The sequence below is a fragment of the Gastrolobium bilobum genome, unplaced genomic scaffold (assembly GCF_033153095.1).
Source record: "Gastrolobium bilobum isolate Gb01-03AN ecotype WA unplaced genomic scaffold, APGP_CSIRO_Gbil_v1 utg5503, whole genome shotgun sequence".
In the NCBI taxonomy this organism is placed as follows: Eukaryota; Viridiplantae; Streptophyta; class Magnoliopsida; order Fabales; family Fabaceae; genus Gastrolobium; species Gastrolobium bilobum.
Genome location: NW_026897634.1, coordinates 230,950 through 246,117, shown reverse-complemented (window position 1 = coordinate 246,117; position 15,168 = coordinate 230,950). Strand labels below are relative to the sequence as shown.

Here is a 15,168-nt window from a genome sequence, read left to right as displayed (position 1 = left end):
ATGTAAAGTGAGCAAATGGGACGACAAGACTTGCTGCTTTGAGACTTCTCTTATATAATTGATTCCAGTTAAAAAAAGTAATTAATATTAAAATTAATGATTTTTCCCGGGATAAATGTAGCTTATTACCAGAAAAAGAAAATTTAGATGTTACTTTTGTTAGTTATCTCATATAACAATGGAGAAAACTTGTGCTATTGCCTATACCAATATGTTTGATAAATTTCAAAATATTTATAATAATTTTTTAAAATAAAGCTAGTTCCTTAAATTTATATAAATTGGATCCAATTTCAATAATACTTTTTCGTATCTTACAATTAAGTTTTATTTTACTATAATATTAAATTATCGATGCATGACTTTTAGTGAATTATATATTAGAACTTTATTTATATTAGAAAAAAATTAAGCTAAAAAAAGTGATTAGATGACCATTTATAACCTACTCAATCAGGTGTAGTTAGTTGTCCTCTGGCGGATCCAGGAATTTGAAGAAGGGTGGGCACTCAAGTTCAAGTACATATATTTTAACAAGAAAAGTATATTACAATAAAAATAATTACAATGTCATTCTTCTAGGCTTTATTTTTTGGAATTCCATCATAATTGCCTCATTATCAATGCTATCAAATACATCTTTCTCAATATATGGCACTAAACAATCATTCAACCATTCATCTCCAATCCGATTACGAAGTGCAGTCTTGATGTATTTCATAGCTGAAAATGCTCTTTCCACAGATGCAGTTGCTACGGGCAAAGTTAATGCTAACTTTACAAGTAAATAAACCAAAGGATACACAATATGTTTTTTCTTTTCAACCATCCTCTTGGCAAGATCAGCTATTCCTTGCAAATTCAAAAAATCAGGATCACTTTGCATATCAAAAATATACGTGTCGAGCTGATATTCAAGCATGACAAAATCATTCAAATCAAAATCCGAAGGATAATAGCTAGCAAATTCACACAACTTATTCTTGTCAAATGCCGAGAAAGAGTTGCATGGATTTAAACATGCCATGCATTCCAGCAAATTCGAGCTAACTTCACTAAAACGATCATCCAACTCTTGAAGTTGAGTATCTATCACTGCATAAAATATGTCAACCTTAAAGTGATGCAGATGAGTAACTGGTCCTCTACGTTTTGTTCTCCCTTGTAATGCAAGTACACTTTCCATATCAGGGATATCTATATCATGTTTTATACAAAAATCAGAAGTCTTCTTAAATAGATTATCCCACTCATTATCCCTCATATTCTGTAATAACACCTTTGAAACTTTTACAAGAGTCATAGCATTTACAATATCTTGATCTTTTCTTTGAAGTGTTTGTGACAACTCATTCGTTATTGCCAAGACCTTGATCATCAGGTTCAAAAGTAATACAAATTCAAAAGTTTGCATACGCATCATAAGGCCAGAGGCTTCAGACCTTTTTGCTTGCATAAGGGTTGTATCGTCTTTTATAATTTCTAGCACATCAAGCACTGGATCAAACAATGTACACAGACTTACCAATGATCGGTAATGTGAGCTCCAACGTGTATCCCCTGGTCGTGACAAACTCATTTCTTGATTCAAGCCTCTCCCTGATTGAACATCACCGCTTGCAATACTTTTGACTATCTCATCAAATTGCTTTTCTCTCAAAATATCTGCTCTTTTGCAAGAAGCACCAACTGCATTACACAGCAACGGTATAAAATTAAAGAAATCAGTCAAAGCGTAAACCTTTTTAGCACAAGCTACTAGAGCTAACTGAAGTTGATGTGCAAAGCAGTGAACATAGTAAGCAGAATTATTTTCAACTAAAATCAAGCTTTTCAGACCACTAAATTGACCACTCATATTGCTTGCGCCATCATAACCTTGACCTCGAATCTTTGTCAAGCTCAAGCCATTTTTGGCAAAACTTATCTCAATCGTTTCTTTAAGTGAACTAGCTGTAGTATCTGAAACATGAACAAGACCAAGAAAACGCTCAATAATGTCACTGTTGCAGTTCACATATCTTAAAACAATTTCCATCTGTTCTTTAATTGATATATCACGAGCTTCATCAACTAGTATAGAGAAGAAATTATCCCCAATATCTGAAATAATAGCTCTGGTAACTAAACTAGCAGCAACATTAGTAATATCTTTCTGAATTGAGGGAGCTATCATTTTGAGATTTTCGGGGGCATTATTCAAAGACACATTATTTACCTCCTCATTGCTTTCACAAAGGAATTTTACAAGCTCCACAAAATTTCCCTGATTCATTGAAGCATCTGTCTCATTATGTCCCCGGAAAGCCAAACCTTGTCGTATGAGATATCGAATACATCGAATAGAACCATTCAGACGAATACAATAATCCTGTTTGGCTTTGTCAGAAATGCCAGACACAACAATGTCAATATATTGATTTTGATTCATCAAATCTTTGGCAGCACTGAAGCACAAGTTATGAATGCTTCTAACTTTCCCAATATGTTTAAAAAGCCGTTGTTTGTCCTTCCAATTGCTAAATCCTTCTCCTGTAAATGAATCATGACCAGCCCTTCCATCACCATGCTCACATTTAAATAGATAACAATGCAAGCAAAATACAGCATCTTTTGATTCACTATACTCCAACCAAGTGCCAAACTCATTGTACCATTGAGGATTAAATCTACGCATTTTACCCCCAATTAAGGATTGAGGAAAGTTGTCAAGTTTTGGTTGACAAGGACCATTCGTTAGATAAATTCTTTGAATCATTTCCCTTTCTTGAGCACTCTTCGCAAATCTCATAATAGGAAGTCTTTTACCCGGATCAGGAACATACAAATCTGGTGGACCTTCTACTGTTGGTTTGTTCTGACTTGAGGGAGTAGCACACTCATTTTGTTTATCCGGTGGACCTTCTTTTCGAGTACGTTTAGTACCACCACTTGACTTTGTAAAAAAAGAACCTACATACCTTTCCATCCTAAAAAATAACAAATGAGAAAAAGTTGTCGTGCTTATCAAACACCTTATAATACAAAAACAGAGGATGTGTTTAGCATACTATTCAAAGGAATGAAAGGCTAATGCCTTGAAATATTCCAAACAGGCATGGATTAAGGTATTGAAATATTCACTAACTAACCTGTGATAAAGAGGGAAAGGAACTAGGAAGTAAACAGCAAAGAATTAACCAAGAATAACTTCAATAGCTCTCGTGATCATATAGATCTCCCTGCGTATAAGATGAACAATTCCATAAAGAAACAATTTAAATATGTATATATATATTCTTCTAGAACTAAGGGAAAAAGTAAAAGGGCTAATAGATCCATATATTCTGTACTGAGGCGAATTCTCATTGGTGATAAGAGATCTTCATCTTAGTAAAGTATTTTCAAATATGTCCTAGAATTTGGACTTTAGAGATTAATTAATGTATAAAAAAACAAAGGTTTGTTATGGTATTCATTTTGATTTGATACCTTGACAACAAATTTAGAAGCCATTTGCACGCCAAGATAAAACATATTGCATCATCAACTATCACACTCAAGCTTAAAAACGCACACGACACTTTCTATATAATATGTTGAAGTGGAACATATCATTCATTCAACATATAAGCTGCTTAGTCTTGTGTTTAGATGGCTAAGTTGGAAGGTGAGGATGAGATAGAGTCTCTGAGAATTGAGTTGGCAGAGATTGGAAGGAGTATAAGATCCTCATTTAGGAGCCATGCCTCCAGCTTTCAGAGCATTTCAAACGGAAAAAAAATTGGGATTCTGCATTAATTTCATTTCAACCGGGAAAAAAAATTGGGATTCTGCATTATTTTTATTTCAACCAGAAAAAAAAAATTGGGATTCAACACAAGAATCGGGTTAATTTCCAATTGAATGTATTAGTCGAACAAGGATAAGGCAACCGAATCAATGAAGTTTCATTTCTTTCCACTCCAGTATCATTGATAGCAATCAAATCAAATCAACCACTTACAATGCAAATTGAAAATAGCTGTGCTCAAAGGGAAGGAGAATTACCTCTCAACGGCTGAACCTGAACGGAGGACATCTTCGACTTCGACCCCAGGCCTGTGCTCGAAAGTTTTAAGGATGGCCAGCCTTGACGAATGACGACCCTAGCTGTGCTCGCTTCAACACTTCGACCCTAGCTGTGTGCTCCGAATTAGGTACATAGGTTTTTTTGATTTGGTCTAACGAAGGTGGTCTGCTTACTGATGGAGGAGAAAAACAAAAAAAAATATAAAAAAACTTAATTTTAAGTTAGGGGTATTTTAGTCTTTTCATGTCAAAATTTGAGGGTGGGCAAGTGCCCATCTTGTCTTTGACTTGGGTCCGCCTCTGCTCATGAGCGTATATCATTAAATAAGTTCTATTGAAATAAATTAATTTTTAAATGCAATTTTTTTAATTCACACTCTCCTCTAAAAAAGAAATTAATTAAAAAAACAGAAACGGAATAGGTTTGATCTCCAAAAATGACTTCTTCACCTTTTCTTTTTAATAATAATGCTAAGTTCCTTTTAGAGAGAGAGAGAGGTGCCCTTGTTTCTGAGTTTACGGAAAACATAATGAAAGTTAATGTCAATTTCAAGCGAATGAAAAATAAAAGATAAAGGTGAGTATAATTTAAAAAAAAAAAAACCGAAAATGTGAATGTAATTTACTCCATAAATTGTCTCATACATTTTTGTAAATTTAATCAATTATATTCCAAAGTTAATATCTTTTAATATATATATATATATATATATATATATATATATATATATATATATAATGAATAATTTTTTATTGCCACATTTCAATTATTAATAATAATATTATGATCAGACCAGAGGGTTTACTTTATTGTGCTATGCGTTGTTTGTGTGGTATTTGATATAATCATACAATAATGAAAACAGAGGACTTATGTTTAGACCAATTGTAAATTTCATTGTTCACACTCCTTCCAAATATAAAAACATTAAATGACCTCAACAATTTGTGACTTTCACCATAAGAGCCAAACACCAAGTACTCTCTCGAATCCCATTGCGTTGAAACTTAACAATATTAACATTTTCTAGTGCTGGGTTCAAACTTCAAAGATTCCTTCCTGGAAATTTTAGCAGCATTCACTCCCATTGGACATGAAGCTCTGATCTGGTCTAAAAAAATGTACAAGTGACTCTTATTTTTCCATGTCTTGCTAAGGAAATTAAAGTGAAAAGTGATAGATAGACTGACTTATTTGTGCACCAGTGTCTTCTCTCATTTGGCTGATACGACAAGCTAAAGTTTGATTTGTTTTTAATCCAATAATTAAATCACCTACACTATATAATAAGTATTAGTAAATTATTAGTGGTAGTGTAAGGCAAGGTTCGAGCGTGTTCACTCTAGCCTAGTGTTGAACTAAACATTATTTAGATGTGGAAACTTATTCTCCTAGTTCTCATCTTCAAATTTAATAAGATAGGCCACATATAGCTGAGAGACAATGGACAAAGAAATCCATGAAGAAGGAAAGTGATAGCCAATTTAATTACAATGAAAGTTATTATTTATTTATTTTTCCTGAGTGCTTGCCGTTGGTATTTGTCTTTATTTTTCCACCATGTAAAGTTCAATTGACTGATTGGTTTGTTTTAAGGACAACGACAAAAGGCAAGTTGAAGTTAAATTTGGGTGGCATTAAGTTTGTTTTTATTTAGTTCTTTTTCACGTTCACAGTTAATAAATGGGATCATGTATGTAAGTTAGCACACTTTTTAGAGGACAAATCTCTCTTTTCTCCATTTGTATTAAGGTAGGATTAGACTAATGTGACCATAGCTGCCGTGTAATTAACATGACAATAATGTCCAAATTAATATTATCCTCAAGAGCTCCACCTGCTTTGAATGGGGAAGTATAAAAATCAATGTCGTTTGACATAAGAATTAGAAGGGGAAGCAATGAGGAAAAAGCCTACTAGGCTACTACATTGACTAAATTGTTTATTTGTTGTGACCCCAATTCCCAATCATGCATTTACAATGACTTTTAAAACTGCTCTGTAATCACTGGGATAATTCATTCTACTGTTAACAATAGGTCAAGTGGTCAATTGAGTGCACACTATCGATTATTGAAGCACAATTGACAATTTAGAAAACTGGGATGCCTTAATCTTAGAGCCCAGTAAGAGTTGTTTGATTATTAATTTAAGGGTTAAAAACTTGTCTTAGCAATTTACAACTATCTATTAAGGATAGTACATCAGTAAACAATGTGTGAAGAGAGAGAGAAAAAGTACAATTTTAATATTATAACTATGTATTACCCTTTGTATATAATTATAAATTGCTAAAAGGACTAAGTTATATTATTTAAAAGGACAAATCATTTTCCCTTAATTTAATTATAAATAGGAAAATAAAAGGCTGAAAGAAAGAAAGTTAGACTATGAAATAATCGTGGGCTCAGATAGTTGGTCGAACTGAAGAAAGATATAAAGCCTAACCTATTGGGTCTTGGATAATCTGCATGTTGAGGGTTCCCCAACTCCCTTAAAAAGGTGTAGCCTTATCCACTGCAGAAAGTGCAAAAGCCTTTTATGCATTGCAGGCCCATGTTAGTCCCAGTTGTATTTTTATTTTTTTGGTCTTACCAAGTTTCTTATACCTTGTTTCTATCATTGCAAAGTCCCCTCAACCAAGGTGGTATTCTTTCTCTTGAGCACCCTTTACTATTCTTTAGGGCCCGTTTGATACTAGATATATTTTACATTTCCCTGAAAACCATCTTTGGAGAAATAAGGATCCCATATTTGGTGCAAAAAAATGAAAAACTTTCATGACAAATATTTTATCCCAGAAATTGATGTTGTGTTAAGTTGTGTACGGTGCTCAGCTAAAAAATCCCATGGATTAGATGGAAAATTTTCGTGTGCCTGGAGAAGTGAAAATTAAGGCTTGAATATGTGGACGAAACTAACCTTGTTTTGTGGACGATATCTGTGAAAACTCTGTTTACACATCAGAAGATATACGATGAAGAATATTGACATATTGGCTGAAGTCCGGAAGTCCTAAAAAAGTCTTTTTTTTTGTTTTGTTGTAAACAACTATGTGCAGATATTTTCTTACGTTTAACATTTCATATAATATGATATTAAAAAATAAAAGTGGAGTTATTTTTGTAAAATACCATTATATTCCCACTAATATTTCACAATCAACCAAACACACACTCAGTAAAATAAACTACAAAATTCCTAAAAATTTTGGTCATACCAAACAGCTTTTAAGTAACATTCTAGAAAAATATATTTTCCACTACATTCTAGTAATCTATTGTTTCCGAATAAATAAAAATTTCTCTCTTACCAAACATCTCGTTAGTGTTTAGTGGTGTTTGCAGTTTTCCTTGGTCTTTTGCGGCCTTGAGGGCTTGCGGTTTTTTTTTTTTTGTTAGTTTGCTGGTCGGCAACTAAAGTTTCGGTTATATTTTCTGATCGTTCAAGTTTTTATATCACGGTCGTATGGGAATATTATTATTTTTGGATAAATTTATGTTATTGTTAAATATCATAGATACAAGAGGAAATGATAGTAATCCTTGTTTTATTAAACTACACAACATTGGTGCTATTATATAGCAAATCAATTGAAGAATACAAAGAGACACACTCAATGTGGGACTTCTACACTATTAACACTAACACTCTTAACACTCCCCCTCAAGCTGTAGCATATAGATCGTATGCTACAAGCTTGATACATAAATAATACTCCCATTAGGAACCAAAAACAACAATGCTACATCAACGAAATGAAATGACTAAGTACAACAAATCAACTGGAATGACCATCAATCTGAAGAGCTGATAAAGAGACAGTGCTGGAATGGACATCAGAGCATGGATGGTGCCGGAATTATCATCGGCAAAGACAACTGAGCTGACCAGGACATCAGCATCAAGATCCCTCTCAGACATTTCATTTAACAGTTGGTGAGCAGTCGCGGTTTACCCTTGACTATGCTATAAGCTTATTACAAGAAAGACCAAGTAACATAACATCAAAATAAATCTCCTAAATGAGAAACCAAAAATCAACAATGTGCTAAAAATGGCGTCGAAATGAACATCAACATGGAAGATGCCGGAATGATCATCGGCAAAGACAATTGTGCTAGAATGACCATCAGCAACATGGACGGTGCTCCCCCTCAAGAGGAACTTCTAAACAGTGCCGGAATTATCATCGGCAAAGACAATTGTGCTGGAATGACCATCAGCAACATGGATAGTGCTCCCCCTCAAGAGGAACTTCTAAACAGTGCCGGAATTATCATCGACAAAGACAATTGTGCTGGAATGATCATCAGCAACATGGACAGTGCTCCCCCTCAAGAGGAACTTCTAAACAGTGCCGAAATTATCATCGTCAAAGACAATTGTGCTGGAATGACCATCAGCAACATGGACAGTGCTCCCCCTTAAAAGGAACTTCAGTGTCGGAATTAACATCAGCGGAGACAACATCAACAACTTGGACAGTGCTCCCCCTCAAGATGGATGATGAATAGTATAAATACTCCATCTTGGGAAGAAAGAAGATTAAAGAAAAACAAAGCTTCGCGGAATCGGAAAAGTCGCCGGAGACGGCGATGGGTCGTCGGAAAAGTCGTCGGAGACGGTGGTGGATCGCCGAAAAAGTCGCTGGAAAGTCATCGAAAAAGTCACTGGAAAAGTCGCCGGAGACGGCTGTCAACGGTGGACGACGCGATCAACAGTGGTCGGTGACAACGGTGGTCAACCCAACAATTTCCTAAGGATCATTCTTTTCTGATGTGACAGACCAGTCTAAGCTGCAGTCACAGAACATACTAAGAAAAGCCCGAAAAAGAAATAGCAACGGGAATCCCTCAAGGAGGGTGATATCTCTCTATAACCATATTGAAATTATGGAAAATAGAACTAAGTTAAACGGATTAAGATTCCTCTTGTTAGGCTCTGATACCATGTTAAATATCATAGATACAAGAGGAAATGATAGTAATCCTTGTTTTATTAAACTACACAACATTGGTACTATTATATAGCAAACCAATTGAAGAATACAAAGAGACACACTCAATGTGGGACTTCTACACTATTAACACTAACACTCTTAACAGTTATCTTATTTTGAAGCGCATTGTTATTGAGATGTGGTGCATGCAAGGTGGGTAAATTTTCTGCTCCACATTGAACGTTAGATACTAAAATCGGTGGTAGTGTCTGACACCTAAACATAATCTAATTGAAGAGTTTGTAGTTGAACCTCGATTTGCTATCAAATACAAGGACCATACATTCACGACAATTATAAATGATTTTCGGTTGTGATACTTGAGATTTTGAATTCTCGTCTCCCAATCTCTCATTTAAGGTATCTTATCTAAGATACTTGGCAATTTTAAATTCTCCATACCTAACCTCTCCTGTGTGTTTTAAGAAAGTATGTTTTAAATTCATAAAGTTTTGGCAGTCACAAACAAGTCACCAATAATAGCATCAAGACCAAGAAGGGGGAAGAGCAATGACATTCCTTTTCTCATTATAGTACATCAAAACTGGGTCACTAATAGAGCTCATCTCTAAATCAAGACCAGTAATGGCTGATTGAATTTGCATCCCCATGATATAGCCACAATCAACATACACTATTCTTGGTGCTACATTCTTTAGCCACATGCCAACATTTTCCTCAGAGTTCCATTGAAGAATCAGCTTGAAGATGTCAGTGAGCTCTTAACTCCTAATGCTACTTCAGTGAGATGATTATACAATGATTGAATAGAGCTCAAATACTGCAAAACATGGTCTAAGATACTGAATGCCTCCTACTTCTAGATGGGGTAGATTTTGTTTCCTCTACAACTGTAGAAGCAGGGCTCTCTGATGTATCAGAGCTAGTTAGCTCACCACTTCTTTCTTTACTTGACCAAATCTTAGAGAATATCTTCTTTGACATGAGACCTTTCATTTTACTAGCAGCAACTTTCTCAGTATTGCCTTTACCACCATCATTGCTGTTTCTGCTGCTAACCCCACTGCTCCCACCTGATAATTTTAGGGTAGCAAGTTCTGCTTTCAGAGCTCTTATGTCTTCTACTGTCCCCGCCGCATCCCATTCATCTTCTGTATTGGTTAGAGTAGACCTTGAGCTCCCATGAGATCCACCAGGAAGCAAGGCCCTGATAGAACCGTGAAGATCTGGTGTGTTGTTGCCTCCAGAACATGTAGTAGCTCTTAGCTGTTCAAAGAAGAGAACCTGCACAACAACACGCATCGGAAGCCGTTCATTCTGCACAGCATGCATGCATGCGTCTATAGACAACTTTCTGCAATCCATCAACCTACATATTCTTTTCCTCTCGCTCTTGCTGATTCCAGGATGTTCCTGCATGACATAGAACGTACATTGAACCTTGGAAATTAGATTAATATCAACGACATTGATCCATTTACTTTTATGAAGTTAACAAGCAAAGTCAATTTAGAGACGACTTTAATGTGAAAATAATATTTCAGGACTATAGGAAAAATCATCACACCAAAATAAATCATCATTAAAATTTACAGGGATGAATATGTAACAGATGGTGTCAGTTAGGAGTTAATTATTCCTAGCCTATTGGAAAATCTCCTTAGAGGAAGTACTGTGAGGAAGATAACATACGTCTAAAAATAGTAATGCATTTATTGACTTTTCAGTGAGTTGTACAATTTTGGAACCCCAGACATTCATTTAGGACAAATGTGAGAAGATGATACCTGGCAGGATCTATATACTTCCAGAAAAATAACTTCAAGTACAAGGAATTTACCTTTAAATATATGTCAATGGCACGATAAAGGCCATCATGAGATGCTCTTGGGAAGCTTGAAACCAATTCAGCAAGATAAACAAATTTTGAAAGAGGTAAATTGGGATCGTGTGCAATCTCAGCAAGATAGCCATCCACCAGTTTTGCCACCTTAATCTTAGAAGGATCTGATACCATCATGGGGCTTCTGATCTCCTGCAATTCATCTTCCAACAGAGAATCAGTCTGAGCATGCTGCTCTCGCGCTACAAACTCTTCAACTAGCCTTTGCACAGTATCAACATCAAAAATTGCCTCACCAACTGGGGCACGAATCAGTAGATCAGCCACCTTAGCCTCCTCAAGGCACTGACCTATTCTCCTCATCAGTTCAGATCTCTCCAACTCTTCACATTCCAACAGCAAAGCTGCCCTTAATAACTTCAGCAAGAAACTGAAAGAGGCGCTGCCTGTATTTGTGGGCAATAGTCGGACTATAGTCTCCAGCAATACTCTATTCTTTATGACATCTCCTTGGATCACACCCTTGTTGAAACCAGGTATCCTTCTTGAGGCATAAGAATTTAGAGCTTCTCCAATTACAACACCAGAAGCATTGCCTTTAGTTATAATTGTTGTTATGACCCGTTCATAGAGATCAAGTTGGAGCTCACAAAGGTCCTCCACCCACCAGTCCTTTGGAACCAGTTGTTGTTTCTTCACACTATTCAAGTGAGGATCATTACCATTTTCAGATGTTAGCTTTTTCCTATTATAGGTGTATGACCACTCCACCTTGGATGTATCAATTGAAGCCTTGGTTGCTATGGAATCAAGGCCATGGCTCACTACCTTAAGTTCCTCAGACCATGGACGAAGAGACTTGGTAGTTTGAAGAACAATGATTGAGTCTTTCCAACTCCTGAAAATGCTGGAGTTGAGGAAGACTTCAATCTTGTAGATGAGATTTCCTTTCTCGACAGTTTCATACATCTCAAGATATTCAGCTGCACAGCGAGCTGCAACGACATTGTATGCATTAAGAGTGACTGTCATACCATAACAGAACTTGGCACATATTTCAAAAGCAGCAGGTCCTCCAGGAATGTCATGGATATGGACTTCATCATTGTTCTCCTCATTTGTGTCTGTAACCAGCTTTTGGAAGCGTGCACTTTTTGACAGAAGAGGAAACTGCATATATTGATCAGCTTAAGATCATGATCGGCAGTAGGAAGGATAATGTAGTCCATAATCAGACTAAATAAACATAGGTAGCAAACATGGACATATTTAACAAACCAATCACCTTTAACAATAACAGAGAGTTTTCAGGCTAGTAAAGTAGGTAAAGCCATTATGAAATCCAATTGAGAGTTTTGACAGATATTGTTATCCACAATCCTAGCGTCCAGCTACCAGAACAATTTGAAAATGTAAAATCAAACCATCCTAGTCATCGGAATGGTTAAAAACACAAAGTGACGTACATAATCTGACCCTACCTAAACTAGTCTTCATAATACATTAAGAAAAGAAATTTCCATGCCATTCAAGAGGATAGAACGGATTAGACTAATATAGAACAGCATTTGACCCCATATTCTTCCTTTTAATAAGTATTGACAAGACATATGAAGTTGGTTATTGTTTGCCTCCATAAGCAGACATTTCTAACTGTTGAATTAAATTATGGACTTCTCTTTCTAATACAGGGATCAAGAGATGCCTTAATTGACAAGAAAAATCAGCTGTTTATTTACCAAGAAAGATATATATCAAATTACTATATCACCTCAACGTCAGATTGAATCTTACCTTATGGAGACAAAATTTTACATCTCCAACATTAATGACTATGTCAGTTGCCAACTCATTCGCTACATACCTGACAAATATATGATGGTACATGTTAGTTTTAAATGAAAGAAACAAATCAAGAAATAGAAGAAACAGAGATAGAAGAAAAATAAAATCACAATAAAAATTTATTGAACCCACCGCAGATGAAAAATGTGACATACAACTTACGCAATTTAAGATTCAAAGGAAAGAACACTATGTCTCTTTTTTCTTATTGCTTAGATTACCGAAATTGATACATAGATCTATTATTGTCCATTAAATATGAAGATGTAGAGCATATAACCAAATACGGCCACTCAAAAAAATATAGAAAAGTCAGATGGTAACATAAGCAAGTGCTATATGTTAAAAAGTACACAGATGGAGAATGGGACAGATGAAAATAGTATAATTCATTATGTTTGCATGAAAGTACAGAATGCATATATTGCAAGGATGGAAATTTTGATGATTTCTAGATAAGTTTCCAGTTGATAATTACAATAAATGATCTAAGACTTGTTTTCTATTGGAGTTAAAGGTACTCAGACTTCTGTCATTTGCTCCAAAAGAAAAAAACATCATATTCAGAAACAAAGAAAAAGTTCCTATAAACTAATAAGGTTTGTGGTTACATTACATATATCTCAAGTGTCATAAGTAAAATAAAAGCTCATAGGTTTATGTTAATTCATATTGTTTACTCTGTTAACTGTAGCTGCCATGCCAAATTAGTATGTAACTATTAAACTGCCTACTAATATATATTTATATACATAAGACATATATAGATTTGTTCCTTTATTTATACCAGAAAACGCTCTCAAAAAGAAACAAGATTCTTTTGTAAAATCGAAAAGAAAAGCAATGAATGCTGGTATAACCAGAAAAGTAAGATTGAACAATGAAGAAAAGTGGTTATTTGCGTATGTATATGAAAAATGAAGGAAAGCTCAACAAAACAGAAATCTACAAGGATTGATTGTTCAGAGTCAAGGTAAAACACAAGAATAATGAAATAGTACGAGGAACCAAGCTAAAAAGAAACCAATACTAGGATTTGGAAGGAGAAATTAGTAAGAAAGCATCAGTTGGAAGAAACCTAAAATACAAAATTCCAAAGCAAGAGCTAAAAAGAGATAAAAGGGGGGAAAAAAAACTTCAATATATATATATATATATATATCAAGTGAAGTGAGGTTCGGAGTAGAAAGAGGAGATTGATCTCATACCTGATATTATCGCCATCATTCTGAAAAGAATCTGGCTTAGATCCAAGTTTCATAAACTTCATCTTGGCCAAAGGAAATAACTATGTTGCTCAGTTTTCCTTATCTGGATACAAATCTAAGGTTTCTACTACAGCTGCAAACACTTGGGCAAAACCACCGACTCAAAGTTTGGATTTAAGAAAGAAGGAGTGTACCTTTGCTAAAATCCAGAGGCGAGGAAAGAAGAAACAAATAGATATATGGTATATTTCCTACTAAAACCGAATCTTTTCCACAAATCGAGGCCACTAAGAGTGCCAATATAGTTTTTTTTTCGACATTTTTTTAATAGTTTTTCTTTTGCTCACTTGAAAAGGGAAGAGACTCAAAGAGCATGTTACATAATAAAATGGCAACACAAACCAAGGACCTGGCAGAAGATGGTCATGTTAGGAGACATTGCCAACAGAAACATACTATCTCAAGCATACACATACTTATATATATATAATTTCTTAAAGATAGAATCAGAGACACCCCCACTTGCTCAAAACTGACACCACCGCCCAAATCCTTTTTAAATTTATGTTTCTGAATCTAGATACTCCCTTCCTTTCCTTCTTACTTTGTTGTTCCAACAACGGATTTAGACACCACCAGCAACACCCTTTCTGGTTTCAGGTACCTGCTGCAACACAAGACAGTATTGCACACGTTTAACTCGGCAATAGGAAAAAAAAAAGATCTTTTCAAAGACTATACATATAGGTGGAAAAACTACATTTTTCTGAGACAAATGGACACCCAATTTCATGTTCAGCTTAATAAACAATACGCACAGAAGAAAAATGGAAAAAAAAAAACTTCGGACTTAGTATAAATGGAGCAAACTGTACTGATAAAAGAGAATAAATGAAGAGAATCTCAACGGAAGCACAGAATACGTACCAGACCCAGAATTGTTCTTCTCTTTCTCGGTGTATAAATACTTGAGAAACCAAAGTAGAATGCAGGACAAAAAGAGTGATACAAGTAGAAGCAGATAACAAAAAAGGAAAGTGCCGCAAGAGGGATGGTCACTCAAAAGATTCTGAGCTAATCAAAGAGATCCGAAATCTGAATGCATGTCTGGCTCTGCCGAGTAATTAAGAAGAATCTAATGTGAAGAATGCACGACAACAAACACAAAGTTAAGTGCATGAGTAAGCACTATATCCTGAAAGAAGAAGAACCCCACATATCATATAAACCACCCAAACAAACCCAAAAGACCACTCTT

General features: G+C 35.2%; 2 protein-coding genes across 5 annotated transcripts; both read right to left on the bottom strand.

Annotated features, from left to right (window-relative positions):
- Positions 1-562: 562 nt before the first annotated feature.
- Positions 563-2,968, bottom strand: LOC133308856 (uncharacterized). The gene has a single exon (XM_061509576.1). The coding sequence runs from the start codon at positions 2,966-2,968 to the stop codon at positions 563-565; it is 2,406 nt and encodes an 801-aa protein (XP_061365560.1).
- A 6,715-nt stretch (positions 2,969-9,683) lies between these two features.
- On the bottom strand, positions 9,684-14,335 carry LOC133308863 (BTB/POZ domain-containing protein NPY4-like). Of its 4 annotated transcripts, none has more exons than XM_061509596.1 (5): positions 13,911-14,335; positions 12,652-12,721; positions 10,855-12,027; positions 10,131-10,427; positions 9,684-10,058 (listed from the first exon to the last, which is right to left on the bottom strand). In XM_061509596.1, exons 1-5 carry the CDS (start codon positions 13,970-13,972, stop codon positions 9,849-9,851), a joined length of 1,812 nt encoding a protein of 603 aa, XP_061365580.1. In that variant the 5' UTR covers positions 13,973-14,335; the 3' UTR covers positions 9,684-9,848. The 4 variants fall into 4 exon arrangements, with proteins under 4 accessions (XP_061365580.1, XP_061365579.1, XP_061365578.1 ...); XM_061509595.1 differs by having other exon boundaries at positions 9,684-10,427; positions 10,855-11,038; positions 11,093-12,027; XM_061509594.1 differs by having other exon boundaries at positions 9,684-10,427; positions 10,855-11,049; positions 11,101-12,027.
- Between the last annotated feature and the right edge of the window lie 833 nt (positions 14,336-15,168).

Bases quoted from the DNA above. Each gene is read 5' to 3' on its own strand.
- LOC133308856 (XM_061509576.1), bottom strand. From the start codon at position 2,968: ATGGAAAGGTATGTAGGTTCTTTTTTTACAAAGTCAAGTGGTGGTACT.
- LOC133308863 (XM_061509593.1), bottom strand. From the start codon at position 13,972: ATGAAGTTTATGAAACTTGGATCTAAGCCAGATTCTTTTCAGAATGAT. The intron at 12,722-13,910 runs GTATGAGATCAA...TATATTTGTCAG, and splicing joins AATGATGGCGATAATATCAG to GTATGTAGCGAATGAGTTGG. The intron at 12,028-12,651 runs GTAAGATTCAAT...CAATATATGCAG, and splicing joins TAAAATTTTGTCTCCATAAG to TTTCCTCTTCTGTCAAAAAG.